Source organism: Protobothrops mucrosquamatus, unplaced genomic scaffold, assembly GCF_001527695.2.
Source record: "Protobothrops mucrosquamatus isolate PMUCROS unplaced genomic scaffold, P.Mucros_1.0 scaffold2040, whole genome shotgun sequence".
Taxonomy (NCBI): domain Eukaryota; kingdom Metazoa; phylum Chordata; class Lepidosauria; order Squamata; family Viperidae; genus Protobothrops; species Protobothrops mucrosquamatus.
Window position 1 is genome coordinate 40,275 of NW_015388147.1, and position 24,359 is coordinate 64,633.

At 43.7% G+C, this 24,359-nt stretch overlaps 1 protein-coding gene across 2 annotated transcripts in view; it reads left to right on the top strand.

The window, feature by feature from the left end:
* The first annotated feature begins 3,320 nt into the window (after nucleotides 1-3,320).
* The window catches only part of PITX2 (paired like homeodomain 2), a 28,136-nt gene continuing 7,097 nt past the window's right edge, over nucleotides 3,321-24,359 (top strand). Inside the window, exons 1-2 of one of the 2 annotated variants that reach the window (XM_015823899.1) lie at nucleotides 3,321-3,369; nucleotides 4,464-4,601. In XM_015823899.1, coding sequence (XP_015679385.1) covers nucleotides 3,324-3,369; nucleotides 4,464-4,601 — 184 coding nt within the window. In that variant the 5' untranslated portion in view covers nucleotides 3,321-3,323. Of the gene's footprint in view, nucleotides 3,370-4,463; nucleotides 4,602-23,995; nucleotides 24,276-24,359 lie in introns of those variants that run through there. The other variant, XM_015823898.1, reaches the window with a different exon arrangement.

Below are 24,359 nucleotides of genomic sequence, written 5' to 3' on the forward strand. Positions count from 1 at the left end.
ATCCATTGCTGGCACCCAGTTCTACTCCAAGAGACCTAGGAATAGCTGATGGCTTGCAAAGAAATCAGATGGTTTCGACTCTGATCTGAGATTTTAAGGCCAGCCAGGGTGGGAAGAAGTCAGCAATCTTACTCGCTTCTAGGAATTTTCTCCCTGGAGTAAGAAAACGCATCTTCAACTGGAAAACAGTTTTCCCTGTGAGATGCATGTTTTGTAAGTCAGCTTAAAAAAGGATGGAGGGGTATCATCCTCACCATCCTCATCATTAAGTCGAGGGGATTATTGTTCATCTTCCTGGCTGTTTCTGATTAGCCAGTTAGACAGAGCTGTCCTGTCCCCCAAGGATTTCTGAGAAGGCTCAGAAGGATAAGTTGGTTAAGGGTAAGCACCCGTTAACACACTGAAACAGTGGAAGGGGATTTTGGGGAATCGGGGATGTTAAATTATCCAACTGAAGAGGACATGCAAATTTTCTATCAAAATTACCATAAGTAAACATTTGAAGCCTGGACTAATAACCTTCCATCTGTGTTACTTCATATCGAGTTAGTTGAGAGCTCTGGTAATGATTTTTGTAATATCTCCCAAACAGACGTCTCAATCAGGCACTAATTTTGTGCCTTTTTTCTTTTTTTAGTGTTATGTTGTTAGTTCTGTTTTATATTCTCTGTTCTCTGTTCATTGTTCTCTGTTCTTCTTTCTGTTCCGTTCCGTTCTGCTCTGTTCTGTTCTGTTCTGTTATGTCTTATCTCTGTTCTGTTAAGTTTAAAAAGAACTTTTCAGAAGAGTTAAAAGTTGAAGTGAAGGTAGCATCTAAAGTGTTAGGAAGGCAGCCCTTGGCCCAGCCATGTCCAGCCAAAGGAGGAAGGCGGAGAAGGGGAGTGGTCCACGGCCTTTCTTGCCCCTGTTTCCTCTCCATCCCAGAAGGGCCTCCCCTGGAAGCTGCATCAGAGATGCTGTCTCCTCTACCTGGAAAGACAGCTCAGACTCTCCATTTGGGCTTCCATTCTCGACCAATAAGCCAGAGTCCCTGGAGAGTGCAAATTCAGACCCAGACCTTCCTCTTTCTAAAGGCCAGTCCACACTAGTGATTTATAGCAACACCAGCCAATCTGTGCTGTGGCAGTACCAAGGCTATAGTGGGGCATGGCGATGGCTGGGTGAAGTAGACACTGCACATCTTTGGAAATGGAAAATGACACACACCTGCTCATGTCTCTTGAAAAGAATGTCCCTTCCCACGTGGTGGAGGTTGACACCTATCAAACCTTCCTGCTCCGTTATGTAAATTACAGCATTTTTATGCTGAATGTCTTGATAGGGTCTCCTGGCTCAAAGATGTCAGCTATTGCTTTATTCCAGTGGATTTAGACAAGACTAACATTTCATAGGATCAGGCTGAGTGAGCCCTTGTTAACTCACGAGCAGCCCAGATTTGGTTTTATTTGGAAGTCTGTTGCGCTGAATCACGTAGGCTTTGTTTTCAGGTAAATGCCCAGCCTTAAGACCATAGTTTTTGTGAAGGAGACTGCAGGCTCTCTTCAAGTCCTTGGGTTGATTTCCTCAGTGAAACCGATCTCAGACTTGTTGGTTTGAATCAAAATAAAATCCAGCAAGTTTAGAGGAGCCCATTTCTAGGGAAACAGATTGTATTAGCTGCGGGTTCCCCATCAGAAATGGATGGATGGGAAAATGTGCAATTTCCAATGTAAGAGGAAAAAGTTCATTTTGGGTAGTTAAATTGAAGCAGGCTGTTTATGACACACAGAGGAGGGAATAGAACTGTCCCAGGAATGCATTTTTATTTCATTGATTCAAGAGGTGTCTTCTTCCTTTTGCTCAGGATCAGTTCTTCTTCTTCTTCTTCTTCTTCTTCTTCTTCTTCTTCTTCTTCTTCTTCTTCTTCTTCTTCTTCTTCTTCTTCTTCTTCTTCTTCTTCTTCTTCTTCTTCTTCTTCTTCTTCTTCTTTTTCTTTTTCTTTTTCTTCTTCTTTTTCTTCTTCTTCTTCTTCTTCTTCTTCTTCTTCTTCTTCTTCTTCTTCTTCTTCTTCTTCTTCTTCTTCTTCTTCTTCTTCTTCTTCTTCTTCTTCTTCTTCTTCTTCTTCTTCTTCTTCTTCTTCTTCTTCTTCTTCTTCTTCTTCTTCTTCTTCTTCTTCCTTCTTCTTCACTATGCTGCATACAGCATCCCTATAAAAAAAAACCTCTGTGAGAAAATCCACTTTTCCTTCTAATTATAACCCCTACAGATCTATGTGCATTGAAAAGGTTCTGTCAGGAGACAAATATCCTGGGGCCACCGGGCATTTGTCAGATTCCAGGCGTGAAATGTTGCACGTGAATTCACATTAGGTTTGCATCAGTGGACTTGATGTGTGTGTGTGTGTGAGAGAGAGGGGGGGGAGGGAGGGGGGGAATTTATTTCAAAATGAAGTTTATGCAGAGTCAGAATTCAAATTCAATGAATGAGAAAACTAGATGGCCTTAAATTTCTTCTAAAGTCAAGGCTTAAATCACTAGTCAACCTGGTTACATGAATTGAATCTTTTATTTCTTTGCTTGGAGCATCAGAATTTAAAGCATGGGAAGTACATCTGCTTCACTCCCTGCATTGAGCTGTACAGATGAAAGAGATATGCAAATGTATATCCACACACACAAATGCCACATGGGGGGGGAGGTGGAATAGGCTTTACAGAGGTAACCTCAAATCGGGGCTGTGCACAGGGTCTGATCAAAAAAGTTGATACATATAATAGGCAAAATTTGGATTGTGTGATTGTGGTCACCGCCTTGACTTTTTTTGACCACACCCTGTGGACACCTTCGGAGCTAAGCATTCTTGGAACCGAATGTCTTCTGGGATTTTTATACTATCTTTTCCAATCCGATACCTTACACGCCCTTCCCCCCAATTTCCAGACTTCAGTATGCTAGCTGGCATCTACCGGAGCTTAAATCAAAGTATTTGGCTGGAAATTATGGGAAATTGAAATCAATCTTTAGGTATAACTTTATTGCAATTTTATCGTGATTTTTATGTATTTATTCATTATGTTTATGGTTTTATTTTAAGGGCAACGCCCAGGGTCACCTTGGGGCGAGATGGGCGGCAAACAAATTTAATAAATAAACAAATAAATACACGTCTCGAAGGGCCAGTTTTTCCTTCGCCATCCATTACTCAAGGATGACTTCTTTTGTGACGCGTTTTGTTCTTCTTTTAACGCGTTGTTGTTGTCGTTTTCGTTTGACTTCGTGAAGCTGACGTTTATTTCGCACGTCAACTCAATGCCAACACGTCTACTGTTTTGCAGGTAACGGGTTATGGAGTCCAACTGCCGTAAACTTGTATCGGCTTGCGTCCAGTTAGGTAAGAGAAAAAAAAAAAAACGTTTCGCCCCGAAATTGCTTTTTTCCTTTAACCAGAACGACTTAAGGTCGAAATTTGCTTGCGCGCCGTGTACTTGTTGACCGTTTTCAAAAAGAGACTTTAAAAGATGGGGAGGACGGGGGGGGGGAGCGTATATACCGGTATCTGTACTGGGTGCCACCCGGGGGGGGGCTGAATCAGGGGCAAAATGCGGGGCTCAGAAGCCCACCGAAAATCCCGTAGCCCACCCCCCACCCCCATTTGGTCGGGCGAGAATTAAGGCGACCCCCATCAGTCAAACGCTGCCCAGGAGGCTTGTTCCCCTTCGGGGGTTGCAGCCCAAAGCTTCGTGGCTCTCCAACTGAAAAGAGCCGCGCGCCTTCCAGCCCGGGCAAAGCGCCCTTGCAGTTCGAGGACCCGGTTCGGCCCGCTCTCCCGAACCCAAATTGAGGAGGACAAGCAGCTCCTTTGGGAGGGCGACGGAGGGGTGTGTGTGTGTGAGAGAGGAAAGGGGACAACGGAGGTCCAGGGAAAGCTGGACGACTATGGGGTTCTCAAAGGGGACCAGCGCCTCCATCTTCGCGCTGGCTGAGCCAGCCTTTCCCAGTGGCCACGGGGCATCCCTTAGGCCCCCCAGCCCCATCAAGGAGAGAAGCAACCTAGAACTAAGGAGAAACTTCCTGACAGTGAGAACAATTAACCAGTGGAACAACCTGCCTCCAGGAGCGGTGAATGCTCCAACACTGGACGTTTTTAAGAAGAGACTGGACAGCCGTTTGTCCGAAATGGTATAGGGGTTCCTGCCTGAGCAGGGGGTTGGACTAGATGACCTTCAAGGTCCCTTCCAACTTTACTATTATTATTATTATTATTATTATTATTATTATTATTATTATTATTATTATTATTATTATTATTATTATTATTATTATTATTATTATTATTATTATTATTATTATTATTATTATTACTATTACTATTACTATTATTATTACTATCATCCCCAGCTAGCCTAGCTTAGCCAGTGAGGATCCCCCCCCCCAAACAACTTTCCCTCTGCGGAACCATCAGCCCTCCTTCTCTTTCCCTCCTAGGGGTGCAGCCTTCGGCGGTCGAATGCCTCTTCTCCAAAGACTCCGACATTAAAAAGGGGGACTTCGGCGAGGCCCCGGAAGGCAGGAAAGAGGCTTCCAGCAGCAAACTCTTCGGCAGGCCCCACCCCAGCGCCAACGGTGAGTCCAGGCGGCCCGCCTCGGCCTGCTCGCAACGGGGTGCGTGTGTGGGGGGGGGGAGACTCGGCGCCCCCGTACCGTGAACCCCCCCCGGGGGGGGCTCTAAGGACGGCCAACTCAGGGCTCCCACGACAAAGGCAGGCTCTTTGCTGCGCCCGGAAAAGATCCCGGGGGTGGCCGCCGCAGTGGGAGCGGGGGGGCACGGTGGGAGAGCCAAAATGGGGGGCGGTCTCCCCTCTTTTCCGAAGCTTTCTGAGCAGCTGTTGGCTCGTCTGCGGCGACCCGGGCGAGGGTTGCGCGCCCCCCCCCCCCAGCCTTTCTCGCGGCGCAGGGCGGCGAGCTGAAGGCGGTGCAAGGGCGCCCTCTGCTGGTTAAGGGCGGGTGCGGCGCGGAGAGCCGCTGGGCGAAAATGAGCTGTGGGCAAAAGGGAATTTGATCGGAGTTTTTTTTTTTTTTTTCCTGGAGACGGGAAATATTTGCCTGGAGCATGTATATTTGCCAGAAAATGCCCCCCTTGGCGATGTTCTTTTGCAAAAAAAAAACAAAAAAAAGACCGTACCGTCTGTACGATTTCGAAGCATTCCTCAACAAAGGTACAACTATCGCTACAGGGCTAGCAATAATAATGGTAGGTGTGTAGTAAGTAGGACGTAGGTTGTAGCGGCGGCGTTAGGTCTTTGCTTTTTTTTGCCACCCTCGGAGAAAAAGGCAGGTGGCATTTCCCTTGCTTCTTTCAGTTAAGTACCGATGTTTATTCAAAAATATGTCCCCGTGTATTTAAAAAAAAAACCAGCTCCGTAATAAAGCGAGTTTAGCAGCCCGAATTGCTTCCCAATCCAAAATGCACCCGAGGGAAAAGAAGGGGGGGGAAAGCCCCTTTGCTTTTTAAACCGACAACCTGGAAATAAAAGTAAACGAGACCTCTTTTTTTGTTTTGTTTTGTTTTCCAGCGGTATACGGTATATTACAATCATAAGATGGCTCTGGCTGTGTCTTGTTTTTAGAAGGCAGTTCGTTTAATTAGCAGAAATGCCATTTCGTTAATACCCCGAGATAATAACAACTTTTCTTTGGAGCATTGTTTATGCAGATGGGCCCGGTTGTTTATGAGAAATCGCACGAATCGTAATTCCAATTGCTTCTTAATTGGAAAAGTTCCACTGAGTTCCAGTGGCACATCCTCCCTCTCAAGAAAGTACCGGGCAGAAGTGCCACTCAAGTTGTTTCAAAAGCCATCGCTACACACAATGCGTAGGAAGGGGATTAGACAGTAGCTCGCAATACCACACTCTTGCCCCACTGGCTTCGTTGGGGTCATTTTAGCACAAACGAACCTCTTCCACACAGGCCGGCGGCAGAAAAAGACGTGTTGACGGGGCGTGTTCGCGCTGCGGTTGGTAAAAAAAAAGGGGGGGGGGAAGCTGCCTTCCGTGTGACCCCCTTGACCTGAATTTCAGCTCCTACGATTCCCAGCCAGGGGGGATCCATGGCCGGGAGCTGGAATGGAGTTGACAGCTGTCGATTCAGGACGATCAGAATGGCAACCTAGCGCTTTTTGCACGGAAAGTCTGGCGCTCTTTCGGGGCCACCTGGTTGGTTGAAAGAACAATGTTTGCCATAGAGATTTACTGAAAAGAGTGTGTGTACCAACGCGCACTAGTTCGGGGCAATTCCGCTGAATGGATTGCGTCGGGGCGAGGTCTCAAGTGATGAGTAAAATGCGGCTGGGCGTGAACACCCTCCTGTTTTCCTGCTAAACGCGCAGGAACGGTGGCATTTGCTGCCCTGTAGTTGCGCCCGTGCAAGAATTCGCCGCCACCCTTGAAAAACTCTCTTTGTAAAACAACAAAAGCGAATTGGCTGGAGGCCTGTGTCTACGCCGAACTCACCAAAGCGACCTTCATCCTAAAGTGTTTTGACTCGAAACAAGGGGACGTAATTTCCAGGCGAAAGAGCCCCGCGCAAAGAACGCCTCTGAGGATGATGAGTTGGGAAATCACGTTGAAAGGTACGTTATCGAGGTGTTTAAAAAAAACCAAAAACCACCCTTTTCCAGGAAGAGCCAAGTGTTGAAGAAAGCCAGTTCAGGGATCAGGGTTGTCTGCTGAGATCAGATCCAGGCGCGGGAGCTGGGATGCACACAGAAAAAGGCATCCTTGACTTAGGAAGGAGACGGGAACCTCAGCAGAAAGTACCTCCATATTCTGTGGATGCTCCGAGTCGAATTAGGTGGAAACCTCTAAGCCTAGCAGAAACGTTCTTTTCCAGAGCGCCTATCCTTGCACCCAACAGAAGATATTGGCTGCAGAGCCGTGGACTAGATGAGTTTGACTTCTAGCTAAAGAAAAGTTGAGGATATTTTCTCCCATCTCTGTTTTCCCCTGGGAAAACAAATTGTAATTTTTCTAACCATTCGTTCTGCGTTGCGAGTTTTTTGCCCTGTTCATTTCCTGTCCTCTGCAATATGCCACAAGATCTTTTTTACTCTCTTGAATTAGAAAGGAAACGGCTAAATAGACAGGTAAAGGTTGTTGTTGCTTTTTTAGAAAAAAAAAAATAGGAGAAAATCAGCTTAAACTAAAGGCGGAATAAAAAAAACACCCCATTTTTGTGCTAAGCTAAGGACCAGATGATATAATATTGGGAAGAGACTCCAGAGCTAAATATATCCTAAGTAAGAATGATGGAGTTGTCCATAGGACTCAACTGCTGGGTGGTTTTTTTTTTAATGGATTCAAAATGGTGACAGTCTTGAAAGGCAGAATTCTGGGGGATCATTATGGAAAGATTCTTAACTAAACTTTTTGGGACTTCAGGTCTGCTCAGACCTTTATTTTCCAGGTATGTGGGACTAAACTATGTGGGCTAGGAATGATCACAGTTGCAGTTCTAGATATCTGGAAAGGCAAGTGATTCAAGAAAGCTGGTGGTGAGATTCAAGCCTTCAGCTTGTGGAATTTAAAACACACAAAGCGATAAGATGCATGTGTCCAAATGCCATAGATGTTAAGAAGAAAGACTTCAGGAAATGTTGACCACAAGTGACTTTGAAATAAACATAACTCAAAAATTTGCCTTGCATCCTCTATCCTTCCCTGATTCCTGCTTTCCTTCATACAGTATAAATGGGACTTGCTACCGATGTGGAACAATCTTATTCCCAAGTAAAGTGCATAGGATTACTGTTTTCAGCAGCTTCCCTATGCTTAGCAAAAAGAGCCTCAAAAGCAAGTCTGAAAAAGATTTCTGATAGATGCCTCAATGAAATGAATGGCCACTGTCCCCAATAAAATCATCTTAAGCAGCCAGTTAGTTTCAGGAGAGTTGTGTGTCCTTTTCATTCCAAAACCTATTTGGCAAAGTGAGAAAGAAAGGAAACTTCCATTGATGGATTTTAGGCCATTCCATTGCCATCTCTCGTCTGCTTGCATCCTGGACTCATCACCAAAGCGTTCATCATCAAAATGAAGGATTCATTTTGTTAAAGGAGATATTTTCCATTGGAACTCATACACCTCCCTCCAGTTTGTTTGTTTTAAATGCAGTGGGAAAGTTTATGGCTAGCAAAACTTAGAACAATTTGCAAATGTCACAACAGTACCCATATTTTGACTTCGCTAACCAAATATTCATCAACTTTCCTATCCCAGGACTTTTCAAACTTGCTGGACCACCACTACTCATAATCTCTAGGGTTTTTTGGCCAATGGTTGAGGAGGATGGGTGCTGTAGATGAGAGAATATGTGGTTCAATACATTCTCAACAACCTCACTGGGTGGCAATGAGCAGTTTGTAGAACTAGACGTTCTTCTTCCAACAATGGTTCAATACACATTTAACTTGGAATAAATCTTGAGTTCAGTGGGGGCTTACTTGTGAATAAATATATGCATGATCTTTCTATCAAAATAACTGAAATGCAAATGTTGCTGACTAGTTTAATTCAATTATTTGGAATATGTTGAAGAGTATCCAGAACCGTAGCTCTATGATCAATCCAATGACATCTGAGAACTCTAACCTTAAGATGTATTTCATCCAAAGGTCTTGGAAAGACTTTTGGACTTCCTGCAATCCTTAAAACAAATTCTCCAAGCAGATGCAATTCCAGGCAAGGCCTTACTTAAGCAGGAGGGGCTGAATTCACTGGATTGGGTTTTGGTTTTTAAAAAAGGATTTGGTTGGGACAACCCTGTTTGTGACAAACCGGTTTTTCTAAGTCTGGGTGTGATGTTTGCTAAACAAGCTTCATAGAAAGTAAGCTTCCCTGAACGTAGGCAAAAAAATAAAATAAATGGTGCTATCCTGAGTAGTGCTTAAATTTAAGCTAGAAGCATTTAATTGAAATCTTAATGTCCAGGTAAGCCAGGCAAATGTGAACATTACTTATTTTAAAAGTCTAATTCAAAGAAGTACTGAGAAAGGTTTACAAGTTAAGTTGCCTATTTATCCTTCTTTCTTTCTTTTTAAAGGAGACATGTTGCTAAGGGGATTAATCCTTCATAGATTTTAAATATGTTAATTGACCCCAAACAATGCCTCAGTTCAGCACCGCCTAGCTTAAATTTGTTGTTGCTGATATTGTTGTTTTAATACACACTTTCAAAGAGGCATTTTATTTGTAAAAGACAATACTTTTTAAAAAGATAATACTAATGACTGCACTAAGTCTAACATTAAAATATACTATCTATCTGTCTGTCTATCCATCCATCCATCCATCCATCTATCCACCCATCCATCCACCCATCCATCCATCCATTTGTTCTTGTATTCATACCAGTACATTTTTCTTGTTGTAGTATTGTTGTTATTATAGACTATGCAAAGATTCAACTGCTTTGAAATTAAGACTATGTATTTGTGTCTGTATTGAATTATTGATTTATATCCCAATGTTTACAAAAGTCTCTCCTCAAACTTTTCCACAACAGCCCTGATAGGTAGGTTAGACTGAAAGAATAACTGGCTCAAAATTACCCAATGAGCTTCCAGGGTTGGGGGTAAACTTTCTTCTGAGTCTCCTCAATCTTGGCCTTTACCTTCACCACCATGTCAACAATACTGAGTGATTCCAACTGATTCCAATCAGTTTGGAATGTCAGATCATATTATCTCAGTCCAAATTGATGGTGGTAATTTTGGAGTAAAAATACATTATGCACCAGTGTGTAATGATCCAAATGAGTCCTAAACCAAATAAAATGGGTGTTTGATTCAAATTAAATTCCAAATCAATCTTAGCCAGATCAGACCAATTCATCAATTTGTAACATTTATGTTCTGCTTTCCATCTATAGTTGTTACATGTTAGCACAAGGATATCAGAAAAACTAACTGAATCAGACCAAGAGTATTTTTTTCTGTCTGCCTTTGTTTCCATGTAAATGGGATGCCTTAGTGCAGTGCCTCTGGTCAACTGATAGTAGGAATGGAATATTTTTATGCATTCATCCTAAAAGTCATTAATAGTCTTATTACTCAAGTTGTCTATGTCCCCCACATCTTTTAGGACTTTTAAAAAATGTTCTCCTGTATAGAAATTCATTTCGTGTTAATGCAAGCACTGAAATGTGTAATTTATTGAGCAACATTTACTAAGCCAGATAATGTATTTTCAATTTCAATTATAAAAAATCCACAAGACAATCCACAAGATTTAACAGGGCTGTGAGAGAAGGAGTTGATCACCTTCTGAGTAGATCTCCCCACTGAACTGGGACCTAATGTTGATACTGGGGAAGTCAGTCATCTGAGTTGAGTGGGAGTAGTTTCCAGAGAAATACTGGATTAGGCATTAAGTGAGCTTTGGGAGTACACCTTTAACACTGTCCCAGGAAAAAACTCCCATTGAATTCAACTTACCTGTTTTGAATGGACTTACATCCAATACAGGACATACAGGTTATCTGAGGAACCATCTCAGCCCACTAGAATTGGCTCATCCTACTCATCCCACTTGTGTCGGCATAGGAGGCAAGCTGTGGATCCCATCAGCCCCATTATTCCAGTTGGGTGGGGTCCAGGAGGAGGTCCTTCTCTGCTGTTGTCCTGCCCTCTGGAACATCTTGCCCTTCCCATGTGAGGTTGGCCCCAACCCTCTTATGCTTTCCCAAGGCCTAAAGTCCTGGCTCTGACAGTTGGACTGATGTCCCAATGGGGGAACTGTACAATGGAGGTGGTTGATTAACAACAGATCCCATCTCCCCCATTCTGCCCCTGCCCTAGGTGTCCTTGGTTTTTAATTCTTGTTTTTAATTTATTTATATTTTAATGTATATATATCTTTTTGTTTATAAATAGTTTATTAATTTTCTAGTTTTACAGTCAAATACTTAATAGACAATGTGTTGTCTGGATCCATTAGTAATTCAGTGGTCTATATTAACTTCTTCAGTCTAGATTCAATACTACACCATCAAATGTTTCCTCTCTTCTTCCAGTGGTAACTGTTTTCCTACACTAGGCAAATACAATTCTTATTGTTATTAGTAAATATACAATTGAATATCAACATCTTTGTTACATTTTTCTCACAATATCAAGAATGTCAGTTTTAGGTAACTTTTCTAACCAAAACGTATCTTAATTGCATTTGCACTTAATATCCGTATGTTCAATCAGTATCCTGGTTTTTTTTTTACTGTAAACTGCCTAGAGTTACCTTATGGTGAAAATAAATAAAATACATATCTGTATATATAAGAATGTCAAAGAGCTTCATCCTATATAGTTGTAAAGCTTCCAAAGAGTTTTATTCTTCAAAGGGCTATACCAGGGGTAGGCAACCTTGGCTCTTTTATGACTCGTGGACTTCAACATGGCTGGAGGCCATGGCTGGCTCAGGAATTCTGGGAGTTGAAGTCCAGGAGTCATAAAAGAGCCAAGGTTGCCTACCCCTGGGCTATACAGCAGTTTTCCATAGGCAGAATGTTAGTTTATCTCAATTCATTGCAGAAAGGGCACTCCCATGTCCCAATTTCTTCAGCTCAAGGTTGTCAGTGATGCTCTGGGTAATTTATCAGGGCTCTCCAGTAACTGACCTATGGGTCTGCTTCGGAGTTAAGAAACAAACAGACAAAAAGTACTCCTTGGATTACAACTTAACAACACAAAGTAATGCGTATCTCTTCTGTATTCAGTTCTGAATCAGAATTCAGATAAGCGACTCTAGTATGGCAGACTCAAGCATACTTCCTGTCCTAGATTTATCATATATTTTTGTTAGTGCATGCAGCCTTTTATTAGGGGAGCAACTCTGTGGGACTTCCTTAGCGTAGTAAAGGTGTTTAGAATAATTTCAGCAACCAGAAAGTCATCTGGGCCGTCCTGACTACATTTGAACCACATCCCTATTTCTACACCGTGTTTCAAACCTGAAACCACATAAAGCAATATGGAAAACAATGGGAGTTTTTCTTACATGCCTGGAATCTCTTTTCCAGAAAAAGCCTTTATGAGGGGGAGCATCAGGCCTCAGATTTCTAAACCACCTTCAGTTTTGTTGGTGTCCTGATAGTTTTTATAATTTTTGCAAGGGAGTCAAGGTCCGTGAAGATTTTCTTGGGAAGCAGGAATATTTCTTAAGTATGTCTATCATGCTGAAAATCTAATGAAGTGGTATGGTTTACTTCTGAATAAACTACTTAGGCACAGGAATTAATCCCTTTAGAATTAATTTAATGAATAGGATCCCTTAGGATCTTTAAAATAAGAGTCTACTTTTGAGTAAGCTGCATAGGATCCAATTACTCAAATCCCTGATTTTGCAGAGGAAAATGTATTATTGTTATATTTATGTGTCCCATTTTCCAAGATATGTGGGCTTCCAAAGTATGTTACAATTAGGATGCTAAATAAATTCCCCCAGAAAAGTAGCATATGAATAGAAGAATCAGAAGAACCATTTACAACCCAACATTCTTTAGATCGTGTTGTTTTGTTTTTCACAAATTAATTATCAGTTCTAAATAAACTGGCCTAGAAATTTCCCTCTCTGAATTCTTTATCCCAGTAAATAGTAGTAGACCGCTTTTTATGAGTTAACCATTTTTGTAGGATATTTTCAAGAGACTGGGGAGCGAGAGGAATGGAAACTGCCAAGCACTGCACACATAAATTAAAGTGAATGCACTTGAATCTGCATATACATTTGTAGACTGCCTGGTTTAAGTTTTTTTCTAAATTTAATAGCATTGCAGTTTCCTGGGCCATCTGTATGGTTCAAGCCTTTAACTTAGTATGGTCATGTCATTGTGTGTGTGTGTGTGTGTGTGTTTAATAAAATGGTAGATTAACTTTTAACTTATTCTGCCCCAATTGGCTCCCTTTTTAAGCATTTTCAACTGTCTTAGTTTGTCTGCTTCTGATTCGCAGGCATTTTTAGCTTCAGTGTTTTGTTTTAAGAATGCCTTGGCTACTATAAGCACCTTTGGGGTTTTTCTAGTGAGGCCTCTGCCAGCACAAGTAAACATTCCATCTACAGCTTTGCTGGCTGAGGAATTCTGGGAGTTGAAGTCCACAAGTCTTAAAGTTGCCAAGGTTGAGGACCCCTGATTTCTACAGTACTCCTCAAAAAGCCAGAAACCATGATCCTAATGGAGAAGGAATGGGATCTTGTGATATTTGATTTTTAAGGAATGGATAGTTGCCCTCTGCTCCTTGCATAAAGAGAAGTCCACCCAAAGCGTGAAGCAGGATTTGAATTGATCAAATGTATTGATCCTTTTTCTTTGAGGCATTGGATCAGCTACGTTAAACATAATTTTCCTTTAGTATTTGAAATTTTCTACACTCCTAACTGCTCTGTTGGCTCCAAAGGACCATAAAGGTGGAGAAAAACAGAACGCCCTGCCTCAGTCATGACAATGACAGTAACATTGATGATAAGAGAGGGAGGGAAGCTGGAATGTAGATGCAATTCTGAAAGCTTTAGTAACCCTTGTCTCCAAGATGTGTATGTATTCTCTCAATTCTTCCAACTCTCTCTCCTAGACGTGGAGAATGGGCCAAAACGCCCTCAACTGCTTTGATCAGCTTCTGCAAACTTCTCTAAACAGGCTGTCCTCAAGATCTTTAATGGCATCTCCCATCATTTCTGCTGGCTTAGCCAGTCAGTACCCCGGGGCCAAAATTTGGTCCATGGAACCTTTGGGAGACTGGCAACCCACTGCCTGTCAGTCCCTAAAAGTGTTGCAATTTGGACAAACCAGAATGCAGAAAGGTGCAAGGCAGGAAGATAAAATGTGTTGGGCAATTGTAATTAGCCTCCCTCAGTCTGGTGTCTGGGTTGCAATTCCTATAATTATCGAACAATGCGCCTCTTGTATTCAAGAACAATCGGAAAGACGTCAGTGTAAGGAAGAGCATTATCTTACTCACTGAACGATGAAATAGTGAAACAAGAATGCTGCGTTTGACCGCCGGAACCAAATTCAAATTCCACCTCCATTATTCAGCTGATAAGCTGGTTTGTGGACACGAAATTAAAACCTGCGCGTACACTTTTCTCCAAAGCGTTCTTAGCCAACCAGCTAAAAACTCAAAACGATCCACAAGCAGTCCATTTATTTGTACATCATATTGTGGAGTTTTCTTCCCACTTTTTAGAACCACTTTTTCTTCGTTTTCTCAGCGCTGCCTTTCTTTCAAAAGAGCTCTCAGGGCGCTGAAGGGTTGGGAGGAATGCAGTAAATGAAGGGCAGGAAGGAAGGGCGAAGAGGTAGGGAAGCCCCAGGATCTGTTTTCCAAAGCGAGGCGCTTCCTTTAAGAATAGATTTGCCTGACTCTCCCAACCGAGGGAACCAAACCAACCGTTCCAATTGCAGCATTTCTGCAAAACGGGGGCGACAAGCTCCTTTCGGCTCCCGGGACAGACACGCGTGCAAACATAGACTGCGCATACACACAAACCCGCTCACATCCTACGTTGGGCTGCGCCTTCGTGGTTTTCGGTTCCTAATTCATGCAGCCGGTTTAGATCGGCCGCGCGGAGAAAGCGCTGCGCAACGAAAGCTTCAGCCGTGAGCAGGAATACGCAATGGAGCAATCTGAGGTCTCCTTAATCCTTAAAAAAAAAAATTAAAAAAAAAACCCACCTCCGTCGCATTCCTAATATTGACTGAATGGGTAATTAATGGCTCTTCATCAAGGCGAATAACCGGTAATCCGAGAGAGGCGAAAGACAACAGGCCACTGTTCTTCTTTTTCTCACTTTTGTTGTTGTTGTTGTTGTTGTTTTGTTTTAAAGGCAACAGTTCTTGCCAGAAAAAGCTTGCGAGGTCAGCTAAATCGAAGGAGGAGCGAGCGTGGCCCAGAGGCTGGCAGCGCTTCTCATCCTAGACAACTTTTAAGGTGTGTGGATTTCAGCTTCCAGAACTTCCCAGCCAGCTGAAGCCCAGGCATCTTAAAGTTGCCAAGATGGAGAACAACTGCTCTTGGGAACAGTGAGGGAATAAATAGGAAAGACAGGAGACCTCACCAGCGCCATAAAAATCAGGGAGAGAGAGAGAGAGAGAAACAGAGAGAAAAGATGTCCAGTGTTGTTGTGGTTTTTTTTTTTTGCTTGCTAGCTATTATTTCTCTTTCCATATTTCTCCTTTCTGCTCTTCCTTCCCTCCTTGCCTTTTTTTCTACTTGCTTGTTCTTTCTGTTCGGTTCTGGGTTTGGTTTTGTTTTTTTAATTTTCTCTTTCCCGCCAGCTAAATTGGTTCCGCTTCTCCTCACTTTCCTACCTTTCGTTTGCATTTTATTTGAGACCTTTCTTTAGCTTCTTCCTTGCTCGCCCACCCAAGATAGATGGGTAGGTGTTTGTTTGTTTGCTTTGCATTTGTCCATAGAGCGTTTAGGAGAAAATTGGTTCTTTGGTGCTGAAGTGGTGACTGTGAAAACAGGAAAGGGAGACCCTGTTTATTTCACATTGATTAGTGGCCCCGGGAAATGATTTAAGGAACACCCATGAGGGTGCTTTAAAAACCTTTTGCTCCATAAGCTGAAACAACAGAGTCCTGTGCTAATTGAAGAGTAATCATTTTATTGTAGCACAAGCTGGAAACAGACTATATTTTCTAAATCTAGTGGGGGGGAACTGATAAAAATAACGAATGGTTCCTCTTGATTAATAATAACATGGTTACTCCTGAAGGACTCATCATGTTCTTTATTGTTTTCACCAACATACTAACAAGGATTATCTGACTGGCTTCCATAATGTGATCCTAATTAGTCAGCGATCTAGTTTCTGACAAAATAAGCTTTATTCGGGAATTGTAGCTCTGGAGAACAGGACGAAATGAAATTCAACTGAACTTCCAGTTATATAAATGAACAAGGAAGAATAGCATGGTTTTCATTTCTTCTGATTCTGCTATGCTACGTGCCTTATTTTATTTACTTATTTTATTTAACAAGGAGAACATCTTGGTCACAATTTCTTGTCTGAGAGCAAATCTGAACCAGGTTGTGCTTTGTCCTAATGCAACATTTTGGACATTGCAGCACACTGGCCCTTGATTTTGCCTAGCATTTGCTTTGGATGGAAAAAGCCCATTATCCAAACCCTTCGTGTGATTTGGACCAATTTTCACTTCCCTATCCTTTAACTACGATGGGCCATAAAGTATCCTCAAGTCCACAGCGCATCTTCTGCCATGGATACACACCTGCTATGGAATTCACCCCAATCTACTTTTGCCTCTGAAAATCTTGAGGAATGGACCCATGAAAAACTTTTATGAATTAGAAAATTGAGTAGTAGTGGTAGTAAGGAACATCCTTGTGGATCTGTTATCACCTGACTAAGCAGTACAGCTCTTTATTTCATTTCATGTCATTTTTGACATGTGTGTGTCATTTTTCAAAAATAGCCTTTAGAATAGTTTACAGTTATTTTCTATAAGTTTGAAACCTAACACTGCAAACCTTTTAAGGGCACATCATAGAGTTGCATATGTGGCTTTGGGCTAATCAGTCTACCTTAAAAAGTTCTTCAGAAGACAACTTAGGGCATTCTGAATATAAAATTAAATCTATTTGAAGGAAGGATATGATAGAAACAAAAAGAACGATAAGAGCGTGTTGTATTTTTAATAGCACAATTCTGAGATTTACTGGTGAGAACTAATCATGACTAAATTGCCCTTTAAAATTATCAATAACAACATCAGTAAGGATGAATTTCCAAACTCTGGAGATTCAACATTTTATTCCCAATTAAAAGGCAGCTGATGAATTTATAAGGACTTTTTGAATTGTTCTGTGTCCTATAATTCTGCCTACAAACCAGTTAAGATACTAGAATTTAATTTGAATCTATGGAACTCATCATTTCAAGCTCCTCACAGCTTATATTTAACTAGTTTGAAAATGCTATATATTCTTTTGCATGCCCATTACTGGATATATTCATTATCAGTTCATTATCAGTTCATTATCAGAGCCAAGAGGATTTTTTTGTTATCTCCCCTTTCTCTGTAGCTTTGTGTTCTACTAGCTTTAGAATATTAATTATTTCTTACCAATTATCATTGTCAGTTAACTATACCATTGATGATCCAACTATCTCAAACTATCTAAACATCCTAGAAATAGCACTAAAGTAATAATGCTTGTTTCCCCCCCCCAATGATATGAACACTAAAGTGTAGCTCAAAAGAGGGTGTCTATTAATTATCAGTCAATTGTCTGTTTGTTTAATTTTAATATGACAGACTTGCATTTCTAATGTAAGGTTTGGAACCGCCCGTGGGGAATAGTTCCCCTGCCAGCTTTCCAGCTGCTGGTAGCATAACTGGATTGCCTTGTTCTTTCACTGAAGGGTTGAGGCAGGCACCTTGGAACGATGGAACCACTTAGGTTGGTGTTAGGGAAGACAAGAAATCATGTCAGAGTGTCTTAATTATTGCCTAGGCCAGGGGTAGGCAACCTTGGCTCTTTTATGACTCCTGGACTTCAACTCCCAGAATTCATGAGCCAGCATGGCTGGCTCAGGAATTCTGGGAGTGAAGTCCAGGAGTCATAAAAGAGCCAAGGTTCCCTACCCCTGGCCTAGGTTTTGGTAGATCCCTCCTCATGAGTTGCTTTAAGGGGGACAGTATTTGGAAGGGGTGAGAAGAAACCTGGGTGAGATACCCCCACGGAGATGTTTTTACTTTGTAACTTTATGTAAAAATGTACCCCATGCAGATCAATCCAAGGAACGGCATAGGATTACAGTTCAGGATAATCTACATATGCATATAAAAGACAATTACATTATGCAAACCTCTCTGAGAAAAACAGAATATTGCCCAAGATCAAGAGTGCTTGGCATTTGAGCAAGAGACCTTCCCATTGGCTCCAGCCCGTGACCCATATATATATATATTATTTTCCAGTCCCAGTGTCAGAGACACAAAGCAAGATTTCTATTTCTAAAAAAATAATAATAATGATCTAGATGAGTGGGAATGAAAAGCTAGGGAGATTAGGGACATGAAAGTTATGCCATATGCCACCCCTTGGACAGGATCTACCAGGTTGAGGGATTAGCCCTTTCACTTTCCAAAGCTGAGATTGGTGGCTTTGGTCAATCCAGTTATACTGCAGAAACCCACACCCAGCTGTGGATCTGGATAAAACACAGCAAGAGGGTGGGAATGGCGAATCTTATGAAACCCGCCTTGCCCACAAACAACACTTCTTTCTCAAGGGCAGAAGAGATTCTTAACATACCAAAAGTTCTAACCCATCCCTGACCTGGAATTGGAAAAAAAAAAAACCATCGCCTTTGATTTAGGAAATACTCAGCTACTGGTTTGGTTTGGCATAAGGCTGCTTCCTATGAAGACTGAAGCTTGTGCCTTTGCACCAGGCACTGGACAAACTGAATCCAGACAACAGACTAAAGCACAATTGTGGTGCAGAGCAATTGGTCTCTTCACGACACCATTTTAAGAAAAATATAAACTCATTAGCCTTTCCTGCAGTGTCTGTTTTAGTCTGCTGTGTGGCTCTGAACGCCGATGCCATGTTTTTTATGCTGTTACTGATTTTTTTTAAATGTGGCTATTATTTGTTTTATGATGCTATAATGTTTTAAGATATTGGTGTATTTTATTTGGATTTGATGGTTATTTGATGGCAGTGACCTTGGAGCATTGCTGGGAGTGTATTAATATCATAAAGGCCAGTTTGGTCTAATGGTTAAGAAACTAGATTAGAAACCTAGAAACTATGAATTCGAGTCCCTCCTTAGCCATGAATGTCAACTGCATGCCTTTGGGCCAGTCATTCTCTCTCAACCCAACCTACCTCACAAGATTGTGGCTGTGGGGAAAGTAGGAGAGGGAAGGGGCATAAGATATGCTCACTGCATTAATTTATTGGTAAAGATAATTAAGATGGGACAGACATAAATAAATAACCTAAATAAACTATTTAATGGCTGATTCAAAAACATTCTTAAAGCAATGAACAAATTCCCATGACACATTAAACCACTAACCACTTAGACTAGATTAGCCTTAGACTAGACTAATATTGGATTAGTTAACTTTTTTTTTAGCAAGTATATGGGAAGCCAACAAAGTCTTCCAGAATAAATCACTTGTTTGTTTTTCACATTTTTGAACTGCCCATCTCCCTCCCTGATTTTTGTCCAGAAGCAGATCGTGTTTATCATTAATATTGTCAACATTATCATTATCATCAGTGATTTAAATTTATGTTATCTTGGATGCTATTTTCTGCCCTCTGCGAATTTTTGACTCAAAATTGGGGGGCAAGCTTTTGAAGTCTGGATGGGGTAGCCCAGGGGTGGGGAACCTTGGCTCTTTTATGACTTGTGGACTTCAACTTCCAGAATTCCTGAGCCAGCATGGCTGGCTCAGGAATTCTGGGAGTTGAAGTCCACAAGTCATAAAAGAGCCAAAGTTCCCCACCTCTGGGGTAGCCATTCAGAAAATCTTAATGCCCATTTCCCCATGGTTGGTATTTTGGAAGCTGATAGCTAAAGTTAATGGTAAAGTGTGGATTCCTTTCTACAGAAACGGTCCAGGTTCAGCCCTAGTAACCCACCTCAAAATAGGAGAGAATTCGCGAATGGCCTCTGTGTGAGAGTTGCTACTAGTTAAGAGTAATTAGATTTCATGATCTGAAATATTAGATTAGATTAGAGGATCAAATCCAGATTGTCAAGGAGGTTTTTTTTAATCAACTAGGCTGTCATGCTCCCAACTTCAACCGAATACAGAAATGCCTGCAGCAGCCTTTCCTAACCAGGTGCCCTCCAAAATGTGTTGAGATTGTAAGGGTTGAAATCCACCACCACCACCCCATGGGCACCAGGATGGGGTCTGCTGCTGCGCAATTTCTAGGCGTAGTAACGCTCTTCCTGAGTCTCCCCCCTCTCCCCAGTTCAAACCACTATGTACAGTTTACTGTGGGCCATATTCTGTAATATACCGGTATGTAACGCCCTTAATTCAACTTTAACCGGGTTTAAATCTCTCTCTTGTCCTTGACTGCTATGGCTAATGTTCTTAAAATCCGTGGGATCTGCATTTTTCTCAGGGGTAGCAATAGCATTAAGGCTGTGTTTCTTTTAACAAGTGCTAAAACTGGTGTTTCCACCTCTCTTCTTCAGCTCGGAACTCAATGATCAAGGCAGCATTCTTATATATACCCTTAACTGGAAGACTCACTGGCAACAAGGGGGCTGGCTTCTGTGTAGATGTATTTCGGATTGCAGAGGGCAAGCGCTGGTTTCTTACTGTATCTCCTTCTCTGTAGCTTTACTGTAATCACTCCTTGTGAATGCAAAGTCCGTTGGATTGGTTTCCCCCCCCCCTCCCTCCTAACTTAATGGAAGATGGGGTGCATCTTTAGGATTGCTTTAAATACAAGCGTTAGGATTTAGCTCTTGGATTCAGAAGGCATCCCTTCTAAAGGCATTTTGAATCCGATTGGAGAAAGGATGATATTCTTTCACCTAACCTCAAAGGACTGATCTGTGCTAAGCCCTTCTCCGGCTAGTTAATTTCTTCTTACTACTCCCCTTTCCTCGAGTTTGGGGGGGAGAGAAATTCCTGCTTTCTTCCTGGGGGAGGGTTGCGGCATTTCCTGCCCCCTCCTGTTCCCCACTCCGCCTGCCACGACTGAGTAGTTTCTGCCGCGGCCGCGCCGTCCGTCGCTTTAATAAGGCTGGGAGGGATTTACGCGGCGTGTGTAGCCCCTCACAGCCCTGGGAGGTTAAGGAGAACCGGGCTACGGTTAGTAAACAAATGGTGGAGAAAAGCTTCGGGTTCTTATTGATTTACTTATAGGTCATCTGCTGGCGGCGCTTAGGGAGAAACTATTTACTTTATACATATACTTTATGATCTTGGGGGAATTAGAGGCAATCCAGTCAGAAAAGAGCCAGAATCACCGAGAAGCCCCTATTTAAAAGACTTAAGCAAATTAGAGTCTTATCAGCTTAAAATCCACTACAACTGTAAGAGAATTGTCTGCATCCAAACGCTGAGGGGTCCCGAGGAGAGGCAGGTCGCTGCCAAATCGGATGGATAAAAGCTTCCCCGTTTAAAGAGCGGATAATGAGCAGCATGTAAATTAACGAGACCTGCTTTTCCTTCGCTGATACTGCTAAAATTGTAAATGGGGTTTAGCGGGGAAGGCGACAAAAGGGGCGGGCACCGTCCCTCCATAAAGGGCGGAGGGGGGGGGGAGATGGAAACGGGGCTGGGGTTGAAGGTGACCGTCTCAGGCATCCTCCCTATGGCAACATCCAGGGATCAGACGCGGCTTGCTTGGGTGCATCCCCAAAACCGGGGGGCCGGGGTCCTGTCCGGCGAGTCTGAGCCCTCTCTTATCCACCAGGCTGAGTCAACAACCCTCCTGCTAAAGCGGCTGCGAGCTCCGCGGCTTTAATAACTGGGAATCCAGAGTGAAATCCGGATTATTAAAGAACGACTACAAAGCACCTTTTAAACTAGCCGAGGGTACCATAAATCGAGGGGATTTTTGCGGGAGATAGAAAGACAGCCTTGCTTTGGGGGGTTCGCATACTGCCCCGCACTCTCAAAGGAGAGGCTAAAGGATAGATAAGCTTTCCCAGCCCGCCTAGAAGCAAAGTCTATCCGAGATTCTCTTTGCCTTTCCCTAAAGGTTGTAATATAACACCACCCTAAAACACACACACACAAAAACAACCCGAAAAGCAAAAAAAAATAGCCAATTTCACCTGTACAGAGCCATGGCAGAAAAGCGCATTTCTGTTTTATTTAGTTTTGTTCTTTGAAATGTTGTGTAGGGAGGCTGGCTCAAATGCGTGTCTTTTTTAAAAAAGAGATTTAAGCCCCAATTTTGTCGCAACGTTGCAACAAGTTGCAGTGGTGTATTTGCGGGTAGGAAACACAATTCCAGCAGAGTAAAATCACAGTAGTGTTAATTCCCGATAGCGGCTCAGTAAAAGGTATGTTTTAAGGTCCTTTCTCTGCGGGCGACCCTCGTTGACTTTGACATTTACCTAAGCTTGTTTTAAGTGCCAAGCGAGAACCAAATTAACCCATTTTTTCAGCATCTGCTTTATTTCTAGGGATTTTTTTTCATTCTTCTTACTCTTAATTTTCATTATGAGAAAATGAAATATAGCAAAAGGATGTTAGGGAGTTTTTTTTTATTTTAGAAATTGCGAAAATTATAGTGGCATGTTAAAATAGGTAGACGATGCTTCAGTTTTGGTTTTACTGGGGGGCAAAGGTGCTCAATCACCAATTGTGATTGTTTGTTCCGGCGTTTGTTGGATACTGGCTTCAAATCTCCGCAGCCTTTACAACAAAAGGGTGAGATGTGTTTGGGATTACAAAGATCTTTTAGAATCCGATAAGTAGACAATTATTATAAAGAAGTCCATTAAGATCAGGGAAAATCATCTGAAGTAGTTCAAAGTCACCGGGGATTTTAAACAATACTATTGCAACCGTTAATCGGGGACATTTATTTACATTGTGTATTCAGTGTAATAACAATTGACAGCCCTGAATCACAGAGGGAGTCCTAAGCGGTTAAGAAGCTTCTCTGCGCTCGTCTCCTTTTCGCTCACTTTGCTTCTTCTAAAAAGCGTAGTTTCTCTTCTGCAGTCACTGAAACAAAGGTCCGAGGTTACCCGCAAAAAAAAAAAAATAATAATAAAAAAAAAATTCTCTCCAGGGCTGCGTTTCTCCTCCGGGGAGATACCTGCTTTCTTTTAATCTAAGGAAAGGCCCTTTGTGTGCTCAAGGGGCGGTGTGAAGAACCGTCGCCTTCCAGATTGGGGATTTAACCGAGCGGCTCCAAGAAGTCCTTGCAGGCATCTCCGAAAATAAATGCAGGAGAAAGCTTTTTTTTCCTTTTTTTTCCCTTCTGCTTCTGCTTCTGCTTCCAGGAGGAAAGCTTTAGGTAACAAGAAGATTGCCTCGTCGACGGGTTTTCCTACCCCGTCCCTGGCTTTTCCCAATTTTCCCTTTGCTGACTTGCAACGCGTAGCTTGGAAATTTGACTGGAGGGAAGAGGGTTGGGGGAGGGGAGGGGAGGGGAGAGAGAGAGAGGCCGAGAGCGAAGGTTTCCCATTGAGCCTTGCCCTACGTTTCTGATAGGCTGTTCTTATTATAGCCCGCGCCGGGGCGTTGCGCTTTCGGATTGGTTGCGCGCCGCGTCAGTCTGGGCCTGGGCAGCGAGTCTGGAGCGCCAGGGGGAAGGCTGGAAGGAGGAGAGAGAAAAGGGGCCGGGTGATATCACTGGCCCGGCCGGGCGGCCTCGGCGTTTAAGGTGTTAGGCAAACAGGGAAGCCAGGCGAGCAGCCCGGGTCTCCCAGCGCCCGGCGCAGAGCTGCCCAGGAGGGGAGGGAAGTGGCGGCCACCTCCGGGCCAGAACGCGCGCGGGGCTCGCGTCCCGGGATCGCTGGCTCTCTCTCTTTCGCAGCCGGCCTCGCTTTGGATCTACCTGCGCCGGATTCGCCTTGGCCCGCCCGCCCGCCCCCCGCTCTTGGTGGTTCTTCATGGTCTGCGCCGTCCGCCTTGGGAGTCTCCGGCTCGGCTTGGCCACGCTCTCCCAGCGGGGGCGCTTCTGCCTGGGGAGCCTCCGCTTGGCCGAGGCTGATGCGGCGGGGCTCGGCACGGGACCGGGCGGGGGGCGGCGGCGGCGGCCAGGGAGCTCCCCTGCCTTGAGGTCCGGACGGGATTGACCGCCTGCCTGCTGCTCGGCCGGGAAAGAGCGGAGTCTGGCCAGGGGGGGCTCCGGCAGGGCAGGCGACGCTCCTGGGCCACCGACTGCGCCTGGCGGCGGCGCACCTTCCTCCACCGGGGCTCTTCTCCGCCAGCGCTCAGCCCCCGGCCGCCCGGGTTGGCTGGCTGGCTGGCTGGCTGGCTGGCGTCGCTCGATGAACTGCCTGAAAGACCCTCTCAGCCTGGAGCGTTTGGGAGCCGGGAATAAGCTTTGCTCCACCTCCTCTTCCTCTTCCTCTTCTTCCTCCTCCGCCTCCTCCTCCTCCTCGTCTTGCCACCACCACCACCATCACCACCACCACCATCACCACCAGCAGCCGGCCCTGCTTATGGCTTCGGCCCTGACCCCCGGCCAGCCGCGATCGGCCCTGGACTCCGCCAAACATCGGCTGGAGGTTCACACCATCTCCGACACCTCCAGCCCCGAGGCCGCAGGTAAGGCGCTTCTTGCCCCAACCCAGCCACTAGCCTTCCCCCCCCCCCCCCCCCCCCCCCCCCCCCCCCCCCCCCCCCCCCGGC